Source organism: Haemorhous mexicanus, chromosome Z (genome assembly GCF_027477595.1).
Source record: "Haemorhous mexicanus isolate bHaeMex1 chromosome Z, bHaeMex1.pri, whole genome shotgun sequence".
Taxonomy (NCBI): Eukaryota; Metazoa; Chordata; class Aves; order Passeriformes; family Fringillidae; genus Haemorhous; species Haemorhous mexicanus.
This window is the reverse complement of record NC_082381.1, coordinates 15921080-15934714: the sequence shown is the minus strand read 5'-3', so window position 1 is coordinate 15934714 and position 13635 is coordinate 15921080. Positions and strand designations below refer to the sequence as shown.

At 36.8% G+C, this 13635-nt stretch overlaps 1 protein-coding gene across 11 annotated transcripts in view; it reads left to right on the top strand.

Annotated features, from left to right (window-relative positions):
* PPIP5K2 (diphosphoinositol pentakisphosphate kinase 2) overlaps positions 1 to 13635 on the top strand; it is a 50157-nt gene that overhangs the window by 3786 nt on the left and 32736 nt on the right. For 10 of the 11 annotated variants that reach the window (XM_059873319.1, XM_059873317.1, XM_059873315.1 and 7 more), the window contains 5 exons: positions 8385 to 8746; positions 10251 to 10446; positions 10781 to 10871; positions 11832 to 11917; positions 13222 to 13376. In XM_059873319.1, coding sequence (XP_059729302.1) covers positions 8603 to 8746; positions 10251 to 10446; positions 10781 to 10871; positions 11832 to 11917; positions 13222 to 13376 — 672 coding nt within the window. In that variant the 5' untranslated portion in view covers positions 8385 to 8602. Of the gene's footprint in view, positions 1 to 8384; positions 8747 to 10250; positions 10447 to 10780; positions 10872 to 11831; positions 11918 to 13221; positions 13377 to 13635 lie in introns of those variants that run through there. The other variant, XM_059873320.1, reaches the window with a different exon arrangement.

Below are 13635 nucleotides of genomic sequence, written 5' to 3'. Positions count from 1 at the left end.
GCTATTTACAAAGGTCTGTAGTGATAGGACCTGGGGAAATGACTTTCAGGATAAGGAATGAGAGATTTAGATTAAATATTCAGAAATTCTTTGCTGAGGGAGTCGTGAGGTACAGGCACAGTTTACCCAGAGAAGTGGATGCCCCATCCCTGGATATCTTCAAGGCCAGGTTGGATCAAGCTTGGAGCAATTTGGTCTAGTGGAGTGTTCCCTGCCCATGGTAGGGGTTTGGAACCAAGTGATCTTTGGGGACCCTTCAAACCAAAACCATTCGATGATGCTTTAATATACAATGACACATTTTTTTTACATTACTTTTCTAATATATTAATTTATTAATCCATAAGGAACCACTTGAGCACTTAATATGATCCCAGAAGTAAAAGAGGGCTCCATCCTGGAATAGCGTTCCTGTCCATGTGTCTGCTCCATGGGCCACAGCTCCTGCAAGTAGCACAGACTCTCTGTGGGCTACATCTTCTTTCAGGGTACATCCACTACCTCCAGTGTGGGGTTCCCTATGGGCTGCAGGTGGATCTCTGCTCCACTGTGGACCTCTGTGAGCGTACAGGGGCGTAGACTGCTTTACAGTGGGCTGTCGGGGAATCTCTAAGTGCCTGAAGCACTTCCTGTATGTCCTTTCTGCATGACTTTGGGGTCTGCAGAGTAGTTTCTCTCAGTTATTGTCACTCCTCTCAGCTGTTTTGCAGTGTTCTTTACCCTTTCCTAAATACCTTATAGCAGAGGCATCTCAGTGTGGCCAAGAGGCTCAGCTTTGGGCAGCAGCAGGTCCATCTTGGAGCTGACTGGAACTGGCTCTGTCTGACATAGGGACAGCTTATGGTGTCTTTCACCCTGGCAGCCCACTCACCACCAGAACCTTACCAGAGAATCCCAATGCAGGCACTTACCTGGCAAGGAAGACTCTTTTTATTCTTGAGAAGGTTTTTACAGGTTTCAGTACAGTGAAACTGGAAGGTGGATAGTCTGTTTTGGAATGGGAACTGCTGTAATTTTTCTAGTGGAGTAATGTATAAATTGCTATATAGTAATGCTTCTGGAACGTTGTAAAAAATAGCTGCAGTGCTCCCACAGACAGAAAGAAATTAACATGTTTACAGTTTTCATTAGCATCTATCTATCTTTTTGTCTTGTCATTTGCATAGATCTTTTCATGTGGCAGTCTGAGAGCTGTGCTTGGCTTGTAAGCAGTATCAGCATCTGGTTAAAAGCTACAAATAAAGGCAACTTTTAATCTTTTCTTGATATTCTTGTCATGATTAGGGAATATGTTAGCATATTGTGATATCTAGAGCTCAGTGTTTCTTTGATGCAAGATTGGAGCAGGTTACTTAGTTCTTGTCAAGCTGTGTGATATAGTCTTTATAATACTCTTCTTTTCTTTGTTACCTTTTTTTAGCCTATTTCTTGTCTGTTATTTTGTACATCAGTGGAGTTTCTTGCTTAATGTTACTTAGTAACTGAAGGTGATTATAAACTTCGTAAGGCTATTGAAATTAGTATTTGCTGAAGGGAGCACAGAGCTTCATATACTCAGCTTCATATACTGTACTTGGACCTTATAAATTCCAGTACTTATTTAAAACCCTTACATCCCCTTGAATTTTCATGATTATTGTTTGATTATTTATTGTTTGATTTGTTTCTTTGTTGGGGTTTGGTTGCTTGGTTTGTTTAGATTGTTTGGTTTGTGGTTTTGTTATTGTGGAAAAATTATCAGGCAGTGACTATAACATTCTTTGTGTTTAAGAGATACTGGGATAGAGCTGCTCAATAAATCTTTTTCAGATTTAGTCCATCTCAGTAATGTGCTGACAGCTACTGCTCTGCACTTCACAGGATGCATGTGGGGAACAAAACAAGATCTGTATGTAAATGTTAATTTTTTATTATTGATTACATGACACAGGAGAAATTTTGGTTTGAATTCTGTCCAGCTTTAAATTGGAAAGAATATGTATCTCTTGCTGTGTAAGGTACAGCAATAAACAAGTCAAATATTTACTGGCAGCATTGTCTTCAGCAGCTTCTGTTTTTGGCATCCTTTCCCTCTTTTTCTGCCTTTTGACTGTCCTGCCTCCTCTCTTCTTGGTTGTTTGTCAGACCTAAAAAAATGCTTTTGTTGAGTATTGGTTCTTGTTAGTAGTTCTAAAGTCTCACATACAAATTTGAAGTATTATCAACTTTTTTTGAATCATCTGTAGAAAGGTGTCACACATGTATGGAGAACTCTTGGGATTGCAGTGCTCAGTGCTCTCAGCTATCAGACTCCACTGGTCCTATCTTCTTCCTATCCGTCCTCTGCTTTCACCTTGTTTCCTCCTTATGCTTTCTTTCTTGTGTCACCAGCAACTCAACAAACTGTCTATCTTTGGTGGTTTCTTGCACCATAAATCATATTGCAGAATTTGAGTTTTGAAACAGGTAAAATGCCTCAGCAGGAGTCTGGCAAACATTTTTGCTGTTAAATGTACTGTTAATGAAAATATTAGCTATAGTCATTCTAGCAGGAAGATATGGAAAACCTTTTGTCAATTTAAGACTATCTGAAAAATTGCTGTTAACATTATTTGTGTTTTAATGATGTATTTAAATTGCTGGAAGCTGATAAGGGATGCAGTTGGAATATGCCTACAGCACAAAAAAAGTGAAACTTATTTAAAAGTGTCCTGGGATGACTTTATGATGCTCATATCCCCGTTTGTCTGTTTAGCCCAGAAATAAGTTTTGCACCTTTAAGACTGGTTCTGAGAGCGAAGCGGGGGAGAGAAGTGTGCAGCTTGTTTTCAGACACTGCACTCATTCCTCCACATTCATGGTCCTGGACTGTGTTGTCTGTGGACAGACTGACAGCGGGACAGAGCTTTCCTTTACTTTTTAGTTAGTTTTTAGCTAGCTGAGGGTGGGGTTTTTCTTTTCTTGGACCTGTTTAAACCTGTTCTGGACTGAACACCCAGAAGAGCACCAGGAACTCCCACCTGTGGCCCACTGGGCTGGGACTGGACTGTGGCATTTCCAGCATCGGAGGGTCTGATAAGAGACTGAGTGAACCGAGCTACAGCCCACCAAGGGGACTTTCTGAGTTTGTCATCCCTTCAGAGCAGTGAGAGGTTTTATTGTTTAATATTGTTCTTTATTTTCTTTTGTGCTGATGAATGCTTTGCCTGTTTAATAAACAGTTTTGTCTACTTTTCTCCAAAGAAATCTTTTCCGAAACAGTTTGTGGAAGGGCCACTTGAGTTTGCTTTCTAGAGGAACCCCTTTGGAGGTTATCTCCCAAATTTGCCCTAAACTGGACAAAAAGGAGCAGTATGGAGGTAGAGGACAGGGCAGTGGTGTGTTTTGTTACTATTATCAATATATATGTTCAGAATCATGAAACAGATGAGCACTACTTAAGACTCTTTGTTAAAGAATCATAAGTAAATTGATTCTTGTTTGTAAATTCCACAATGTAAACTGTTTTGATATAATGGCATTTTAAAAGTTTTCTTCCTGTGTGGTTGGTAATTTAAAAATATTTTGTAACTATTTAATGCATGTTGTGTTCTTTTTTTCTTGAGATAACAGATAAGAAGCACTTTTACTATAGTTTTGTTCAATTTGTGTGCAGTATAGTAAATGTATATGTGTTCTTCTGATGGCTGCAGAGACACAGAAGATAATCTAGTGAAATGCTTCTGTTTGTACAGGAGTTGTATATGTTCTTATTTGTATTCAAAATGTGAGTGTTAAAACTTTGAGACCCTTTTTCATGACTGCCCAGACCACTGCTGCTGTGTTGAGCTGATTTGTTGATAAAGGTTACTGGAATAATAATATTTATTGTGGTCTAAGTAAATATGAGAAACACTAGGGCTGGATTCCTGAGCTCCTGAAACATGTGGAATGAGGTCAGGAAAATTGTGGATGTATCTTTTAACACAGTGAGGACTAGTTTTTGGCCTATTCTGTCAGAATATTCTGTGGAATTCCTTTGACAAGAATATTCTTATGGAAATTAAGAGATGTTCCATTAGAAGAAAAATTTGTAGAGCACCACTGGAGTAAACACAGAACTTGGAATGCAGGGCACAGGCTATCAAAATCTCTGATTTTTATCCCTTTTTGGGATTTTATTTTTTGGGGCTCTTTTTGTGCTTTTGGCCAAGACATATCATGTTGCAGACAAGCCACCCATTTGGTTGAAAGTCTTTTTAAGAGCACCAGTACATTTCTCAAAAAATTGAACATATTTTAATCTATAAGCTTTGAAAGAGAAGCCTTGTGTAAGAGGTGAGATTTAAACAGAACATAGTGTAGTTAATTTTATCTGGAGATGTCATAGCACAGTGGGAGATGGTTGTCTGGATGTTATTGATGCTATCTCTTTGGAAATAGGTCAGTGTATGTTCCAACACAAAGCTTTGGGTTTTGTCTTGCTTACAGTGCAGTTGTTCATGGCTGAGATAAGTACATAATTGTCTAACATTCACTGTCTAATGAGGCTAATGAAGATCTAGCATAAAGTATCTCTGTCCCTTATATTACTGCTGCTGCTCACTTCTTAATACAGAAAAATGTTGCTGGGAAAACTCTTACATGCTCAAGGGGCAGCAAGATGGAATTCTGCATAGGGCACTATGTACTTGAAGCTTCTTCGGTCAGCACTAATAGGATTTTTGAAGCAGGAAGACAGCTCCATTTTCTTGCTTTGCAATTTATTATTTCTTCTTGGCATACGACTAGAGAACCATGTGTTAAGTCAAGCATGATCTTACTGCATTTTTGATGTCAGATAACTGTAGATGGTGTTTGGGAGACTTGTGTAAATTGTTCACTGTAGTTGCAGTCACTTAGTAGTTCTCTTTGCTTGTCCCTTTTCTTGATTTAATTTTATTTCAAATACCACAAGAAAGAAGGGGATATCTCAATTTTTATTGTAGAATATGGGAGGGGGAAGAATTTTAATTCCCGTCTCTGAAAGCATTAATTTTAAAAAATAGATAATTTATTAAATATATCCTGACACAAATGTATGGTAATGACAGTAGCTTACAGTATCTGCTCTCATGGAGCTAAACTGGCAACCATCAGTTTGCCAGTTTATATGCAATTCAGTGAGTTCAGGCAATAGTTTATATGCCTGAAAAATGTCAGCATCCTTTTCTGATCTGTAGTCTTCAGTGTTACTTTTACAAACAGCATGAAAACTCTGGGGCATAGTGACAGTAGAATGAAGTGGCAATCTAGTTATTCATTTGCCTTCAAATGGGTGAACAACGTTAATCTTGGAGAAAATAATCTGTTCATTCCAAGTGAACTAAGTGGCTGTTCAAAGTCTGTTTTCTGCACATGAGGCCCTACTGCAATATACTTTCCACTCATAAAACCAACAGTCTCCAGATTTTTGAATGAGGAAGGTGGCAGAGTGAGTTTTCAGATAGAAGTGTTGGGGAAGTGTTTCAGGTGGTATTTTTGTAGACAAATATGTTGCTCTTTCCCTTCAGTCTGTTTGTATCAGTTTCACTTGCTTTGAAAAGTAATCCTTTTGGGCTAGAAAGACTTGGTTAGTGTCAGATATCCCCGTGAAATAACCAGTCACCAATTGTACACAAACTTCGTAACTTCTGCTGCTCTCACAAAGTGTACTGCAGGAATAGGTAGGGGAAAGCAGGCCTAAAAATCTTAAGACCTTCAACTTTCTTGTTTCAAGTCATTGTTCTTTCCTCTTTTTCCTAAGTTTTAGAAAGCCGTTAAGGACCTGATTACCAGTCTAGAGATTTTGGGTAGTCAGATGGAAGGTGATACAAGACGAACTTCATTTTTTGGCTTCATCAGTGGTTTTTGGGGGATGTCTTTTTTGTTTTATACCTTTATAAAATTCTGTGTTAGCTGCCAGTTACCATCACATGTTGACAATAACCTCTGCCTTTCTGAAGCTTGCTAGAAATAGGATTTGGAAATAGGATTTGGAAAGCTCTCTTTCTTTACCATGTCATAAGTAGGATTAATTTACCTGAACACCCAATTTCTAACTCTTGTGACGGTCAAATGAATTAGGGGTTTGAAATTCTTCTCGTTCTTATTGTCTGAAAGGTGAACAGCTACAGTTCCACATTCTAAGGGAAAGTAATTTTTTGTTAGCAGAATTGAAGAATAACAGATACATAGCAAATGCATTTATGAAATAAATCTTTTTAATCCTCTTCCATGAGCCCAGGTTCCTTATGCTCAGAGCTCAGTTTCAGCTTCTGGGTCTGAAGTTTTTTTATTTTTCTTGGGGTGATTTTATGATGATACTTTATTCCTTGATCATCTGCTTTGTGCCCAGAAATGTCTGCAGTATCAGGGGGCAGGAACAGAACCTGCGAACACTGTGGGCATGGGCTCTGTTCAGACTCTCTCTCCAGTGTGTTCTGGACAGTGTGGACCAGGGACATTGCTTTTCTGGTTGTTCTTTTGTTGGATTAGGTTTTTAGGGTTTTTTGCAAACTTGAAGCAAGAACCTTCCCCTTCCCGGAACTTCCCCTTCCCGGAACTTCCCCTTCCCGGAACTTCCCAGAACTTCCCTTCCTGTAGCTGGGAAGCTGTACAAGGAATCCTCTCAGCAGCGTTTTGGTTTTTTGTTCTCTTGGACTGTTTTTGGCTTGGCTTGTTTTTCCTTTTGACCTACCTGGGGATCCAGCAGGACGACCCTGAACCTGAGAGCTCAGAGGAACTGAACCAAAATGAGAAAGGACATTAAAATCCACCAACTTTGGCTGCTGCAAGGAGGAGACCCGTTCCAGAAATTCAACAGCTTTCCCATCTGCTCTGCTTTGGGCTGCTATGTGATCTCCTCTTCCCCTTCCCAGAGACAAAAGAGACCAACTGCCATTTTATTCTGGGGCATGTGATCAGCCTCTGTATTTTTTTTCCTGACAATTTTCTGAGATATATTTTTGTTCAGCTATTGGTGGGTGTCTGGATCTGTGGAGGGTAGGTTTCTGGGAGTTCATATCTAGCATTTATTCAATCCTTTTCTATGCCTTAGGGCACCCCAATGCCTTTTTGTTTGTTTGTTTTTATTTTGGTTCTTTGTTGTTGTTGTTGTTATTAATAAGCAGGTCTTTTGAGGTTTTTTCACTTTCACTGGCTGGTATCAATTTCTCTCATTGGCTGAAGACAGAGGAGTTATTGAAGGGCTTTTTCACTTTAGAGGAAATGCTCATTCCAGGGCATTTTCTCCCAAAACTTGTCTCCAAAACTGAGACAGCATTGTTCACCCACACCTAGCCTCTGAATTAGGACAGATTCTTTCTGTGCAAATTTTGCTTTGCTTGCCATCCCCCTTCATGGTTGACCACTATAGCAGGAATTTACTATTGCTTCACTTAGTTCATAGGACAGGCAAAGTAATTTTCACTGATACTCAAAAACAAATTCTATTCTGCTGAGGCCATCACTGTTGAATGGCACTTGCGTAATGCTGTACAAGTGAACAACCTAACCTGTTGGATCAGATGAGCTTCTAAACTGCTTGTAAAGTAACTGCTTACTAATTTGTAAGTAGTAGTGACACGTTATAAATAATCTTATAAAGCCATATACATCTCAGAGCATCAGTTTCCTTGTTAAAATAACAGATGCCTAATCTGTAGGTCTTTTTCTGTATGCAAGTTATTTTGCCAATATTTTCACATGACAAGTTAAAAAGTATAATATGTGTTCTCTTCACTGCTACATTAGTGGTTAGAAGTCCTTTTGAAAGCAGGCAGTGCTAGTGTCCATCTCTGTAATTTTTAATTTTTCACAGTGAAAATAAGGTAACACTTTGTTGCAAGCTGTCACATTCTGTTTTCATAGAAAAGATTCACTTGAGTTTTAAGACTGGGGTTTATTTAATAGTCCCAATGGTAGCTTTGTATTTTTCACTAGCACAGACAGTAGCAAACAGACAGTAGTCTGTTTGCAATTGTCATTTGATCATAAAATTTCTGTGGGAAAAACAGCCAATGCCATGGAGAGTCAGTTAAATATTGTAAATATTGGAGAATATTTTTGTTGTATATTTCTTGTAAAATATGTATACTCTCCATTTAAGTCCTTTGAATTTAGGAAATAAAATGCATTTGCTACCTTTTGCTTCTATAAGTTATATTTTCTGTTTCTAAAATATATGCATCAGTAGTTTGGTAGTAATTTTGAAACTGTTCCCCATGCCCTAAACATACATCTAAAAGTGTAGACTGTGTGTGGTGCACACTGTTTTATTTCTGATGCTTTGCTCAGAAGTACATAATTGTCCAAACACTTTTTCTAAGTAAAAAGAGTTTATTTTAGATCTCTTTATCAAGTGTGTCTTTTTTTTTTTTTTTTTTTTTTTTTTTTTTTTGGTCTAGCACTGGGTTTCTTGGAGCGGCAACTCTGATCAGTAATGAGCAGATGATAACGAGTTAAACAGTGGCTGGTAAACAGCACAATCACAGAGGCAGCAGTGCACAAGCAACGTCAAAGAGCAGGGGACTTTGGTGTTCCCGTGTCAGTAGGAAACATGCCCAGGATCTCAGCCGCCAGAGTGCCTGCAATTTTTACATAGAGTTCTTTAGCTCTTGTAACCATGTCTGTTAATGCAACAGAGAATGATCCTCCCAGATTCTTTGTGGGTGGAGAAGATGGAGAAGGATTATTGGATTCAGCCAGATCTACAGATTATGAACACTTCTATGACCATGGGGAAGAAGAGGAGGAAGAGTATGACTCTGTAAGTACTGTAGGAGCACTTGTTTACTATTCTAAAGCATTATTTTTAATTTCCAAAATTTTTTCAAAAATGATTTATAAAAAATATTTTTTTCAAAATATTTTTCAGTATTTAATTATTTTTAAAAAATGGCATTAGCTCACATAAATCTAGTACTGAAATGATGTTCTAAATTGAGAAATTGCTCATATTCAGATAATGATGTGTCAGTAATGTTTGGAAAAGAAGAATACCGGAAAATTAAGTATACCTTGAACTGTGAAGTAGATGTGCTTAATTTCAGAGAGTTTCAGGGCAACTGAGGTTGATGTGCATGATTTGGAGACTTGGTTTGGATTCTGGGAATGAACTTAATGATGGCATTAATCTTCTGTATTATTTATTTGGATAGTTGGAAGCAAAAAAATTATGGGGGATTTTTCTTTTGTGTCAACTTCTTCGGAGTTAACTTTTGATTTTTTTTTTCTTTCCTTGTCTTGGTATATTGTAAGTGCATACTAAGTTCATCTTAATTATAACTTAGTTTATTATACCAATAAAGTGTTCTGAATTGTATTTTGAGCACTGTGCTCACCAATTTTTAGCTTGCTTAAGACAAACTCTTAATGGTATTATGCATTTTTTTAAACTCTTTGTTGTTTATCTTTTTGCAAGATTGCATTTTCTGGAATAGATTAAATTTTCACTAATTGTGAATTTGTCTGAAAGGTTTAATGCAAGACAGCATTACTAAAGCTCTTCCCATGATTAAAAGTAACTTGGAAATGCAGAGTAGCAGTGCAAATTTGGCAGCTCAGGTAGCTCAATTCAGGGAGCCTATTTTGGCAAGGAAGCTGGCTAGGTTTTTAAAAAGCAATTAGTTGAATTAAAGGATTGCTCTGTGGATTTTTTGTTTGTTTCCTTTATAGAGCAGAGTAGGTTGGTCGTTGCCTTAGAAATATCACTGACAGAAAAACATTATTGAAAGTTTAACGTGAAAGTAAATATAGAGTATGCAAAAAAGGTGAAACTGTTTATGCACTAAATAGTTGAGAAATCTAGAAAAGTAGTTTCTTGTTTTCTTATTTTCCTTTTCATAATTCACTTGTAATATTAAGTGATGAGAGGCCTTGTGACTGTTAATTAGACATTAAAAATTACATAATTGAAAAATCAATTACTAGTTAATTTCAGAGTGAGCCATAAGTATGATTTTATTCAGATCTGACACTCTTGACTGAGCCTTTGATCATGTCTGTTTGTTCCTGGTAACAATACTCAAAAAAAGTAATATAGAGTTGTTAAACACTTTCAGTCTTGAGTCATTTTTTGTGAGGATTTAGTATGATATGCTGTTAAGACACATTTTGTTGTCTGCTAGAAATTTACCTGATTAAAAACAAAATTAATGGTAGCATGTGAATTTTAAGAGAAAATACCTGTTTTAGTATTATGCTGCTAAAAGCTTGTTGTGTTTTGAGAGCACATAAAAATTACTTTTCCCTTCCCCCTGCCTCCTTTCCAGCCACCAGAAAGACAAATTGCAGTTGGGATTTGTTCAATGGCTAAGAAATCAAAGTCCAAACCAATGAAAGAAATTCTTGAACGCCTCTCCATGTTTAAGTATATAACTGTGGTGATATTTGAAGAGGATGTTATTTTGAACGAGCCAGTAGAAAATTGGCCTTTGTGTGATTGTCTCATTTCTTTCCACTCTAAAGGTAAATCTGTAATAATACCATAAATACTTGTGACATCTAAATTATTTAAGCTCTTTAAAAGTCCTTTTATGTTTTTTGTCTCGCAGTTTTATTGGATTTTCCTAGGAAGTGATCTTTTGTCTTCTTTAATACAACTGACTTCTAAATTGCAAGTTTTTTAAACTATACTGTTTACATTGCTTGAGAAAGTCTTGTCTGACACAATATAAGAATAGCTGTCCCACTGGTAAATAAGCTTGAAGCCAGTGGAAATAGTGATGTAATGTAAAGGTTCAAACTATTTACTGGTAATGTTCTTATAATTTTAATTTGTTTTTCTTAATGAACATTTTAGGGTTTCCACTGGACAAAGCAGTAGCTTATGCAAAACTCAGGAATCCGTTCATAATCAATGACTTGAATATGCAGTATCACATACAAGACAGGTAAATAACACTAGTCACCTTTTAAAGTAAGCCATTTTTGTCAGAGACTATAAAAATTTGTTGTTATTGCGTAGCAACAGTTCCAGTGTATTGTCCCTACCCATGGTGGAGGGTTTGGAATTAGATGATTTTTAACATCTCTTCTAATTCAAATCATCCCGTGATTCCATGGATTATATAGTAGTTTAAATAAAATTACAGTAAATGTTACACTTTATTAACGTATGCATAGTTTTCTAGAATGTGTTTCTAGGTGTGTTTTTTTCTTTTGCTGTTTTTCCATTGATGTATCTGAAGATTTACTGAGTTAGAAATTTGCTGGTATGTTTTTGTAAAGCTTAGCAAATAAAAAAGTTTAAACTCTTAAAATACATAGAGGAGGTATGTATAGCAGCTGTACAAGCTCAGATAATTGTAGAATTATACAATTCTACAATGTGATTTATAGTCTTTTTTTTCTGTAAAGATGATACTTAACAGAAGTTGTTTGCACTCAAAGGTCATGTGGTTATTGAAAGCAAGTTTTCTTTTGGAGCTGAGGTCATGCATAGCAAACATTAATAAAACAACAGTAAGCAAAATACATGAACACCGAAACCTTCTGAACAGTGAGCTGACTTGCTATTTCAGGTGCCTCAGTTACTGTTCTGTATAAAGTTGAACAGTTGAAAATCTCCTTTAATAAGACAATTGTTTTGTGCAAATGTCTGTTGCACTGCCAGATAGGAGAGGACTGGCATTACAAAGTGCATTTTTATTGATGTTGAAGAGATCACTGTCCAGCTGTGTCAGTGACCTTTAAAGCATTATATTAGTAAATAGAGTATTATATATGTAACCTTGCCCTATGTGATTTGAAAAATAAATTGTGTTTATTTTTTTTCTCCTTTACTCATAGATTGTAAAATGCAAATATTTGCAGGATTTGCTGGCTCATTTCTTTATGTTCTTTTCTTCTAGAAGAGAAGTCTATGGTATTCTTAAAGCTGAAGGAATTTTACTTCCTCGCTATGCAGTTCTGAACCGTGATCCAAACAATCCCCAAGGTAAGAAGAACAGATAAAAAATATCAACCATTAGCATCTCGCTGTTTCCACTGGAGAACAGTATGGACATAGTGGAAAGCTAAATTTCACTGCCTAGACAATTCACTTTTGCGGTTTGATTTTTATGCCAACATTTAAGTGTTGTAAATGACCTTTACTGGCTGTGGGGTGCAATGACCTTTACTGGCTGTGGGGTGCAGTATGTGGAAAAAAAAAAAGAGGTTGAGGCTGTGTAAGTGTTCAGCATTAACAAAAACATCATGACTTTTTTGTCACAAGTTCAAAACATAGCACCATACCAGCTGCTGTCAAGAAAATTAACTCCATCCCAGCCAAAGGCAGTACAAGTATGCAGCTGAGAAGTATGATTCTGACACTGCACATCTTACAGACATCATAGAATAACTAGAGTATAAAGGCCTCCTTATTCAAACTGAGCTTCTAATATGTCACTTAGCAGAGCAGCATTCAGGATATTATATTAACCACAATTATTAGTAATTTTCCTTTGGAAAGTTTTATTGACTGAAACAAGTCAGGCTATTGAAATCTTCTTCCCCTTCTGAGTATAAGCAGCCATATATTTGAAATCTGTTCTAGATATATCTGCAGATCTTGTACTATGAATATAAAATGGAAATAATTTTTTGTGTACCTGCAAGAAATACCTGAACTTTTTCTACCAAAATGATGACTTTAAGCAACAGTAAGAGATTGCAATGACAGGTCAAGAGAATTTTGCATTAAAGTGTTTGTGTGATCTACGGAAAAAAGGACACATTTATGCTTCAAAAGTGAAATTAAAGCTGCTGCTTGCAGTTAACCAGTATTTTATACCAGATTTCTGATTGCTGATACCAGATGACCTGATTTTATGTTCAGGTGCATCTATCACACAGTATGAAATAGTTCTAACCCTATGGAAGGTGGCTGTGGCATCTGACACCACACTGTGTGTACAGTTCACCTGCCAGATCCCTGATATTCCAGAGAAAGGCACTGAAAAAAAAAAAAAAATAGCACTTCCCTCTCTTCAAAACACTTCAAATATACCATCTTATGCACCTTATGCAGCTGCAGGAAATCAATAGTAATTCTGGAACATAGTATTTAAGTAACATAATATATACATGGTACAGCAAAAATATATTGCATGTGAACATCAGTCATTGCGCAATCAGTAAAAATCAGAGAAATAAAGGTGTAATAGAATATTATTTCAAACTGCAAATTAATGTAGCTCTCTTAATAATTGTACGCCATTAGTATACTGTTACAGCTCTGTTCTTTGCCCTGTTCTTCAGAATGCAACTTGATTGAGGGAGAAGATCATGTGGAAGTGAATGGAGAAATTTTCCAGAAGCCCTTTGTAGAAAAGCCAGTTTGTGCTGAGGACCACAATGTTTACATTTATTACCCAACATCTGCTGGGGGTGGAAGCCAGAGGCTCTTTCGAAAGGTGAGGTTATGGTACTAAAGCTATTGAAAGCTTTAGGTGTCTAACAGAATTGCTGAGTAATTCTGTCCTACTTGCTTAGGAATAGTGGCAGATCAGAGAAATTTCAGGAGAACATATAGATTGAATGAAGGCCTATGTTTCTTGCAGTTAGCTACTGCAGATTCTCAGCACACACCATGATTTTACTTCTAGAATCTTATGAAAATCTTTTTGGCAATAGTCGAAAGTTTGCTTCATTTGGTACATGAAGTGTTTTCTT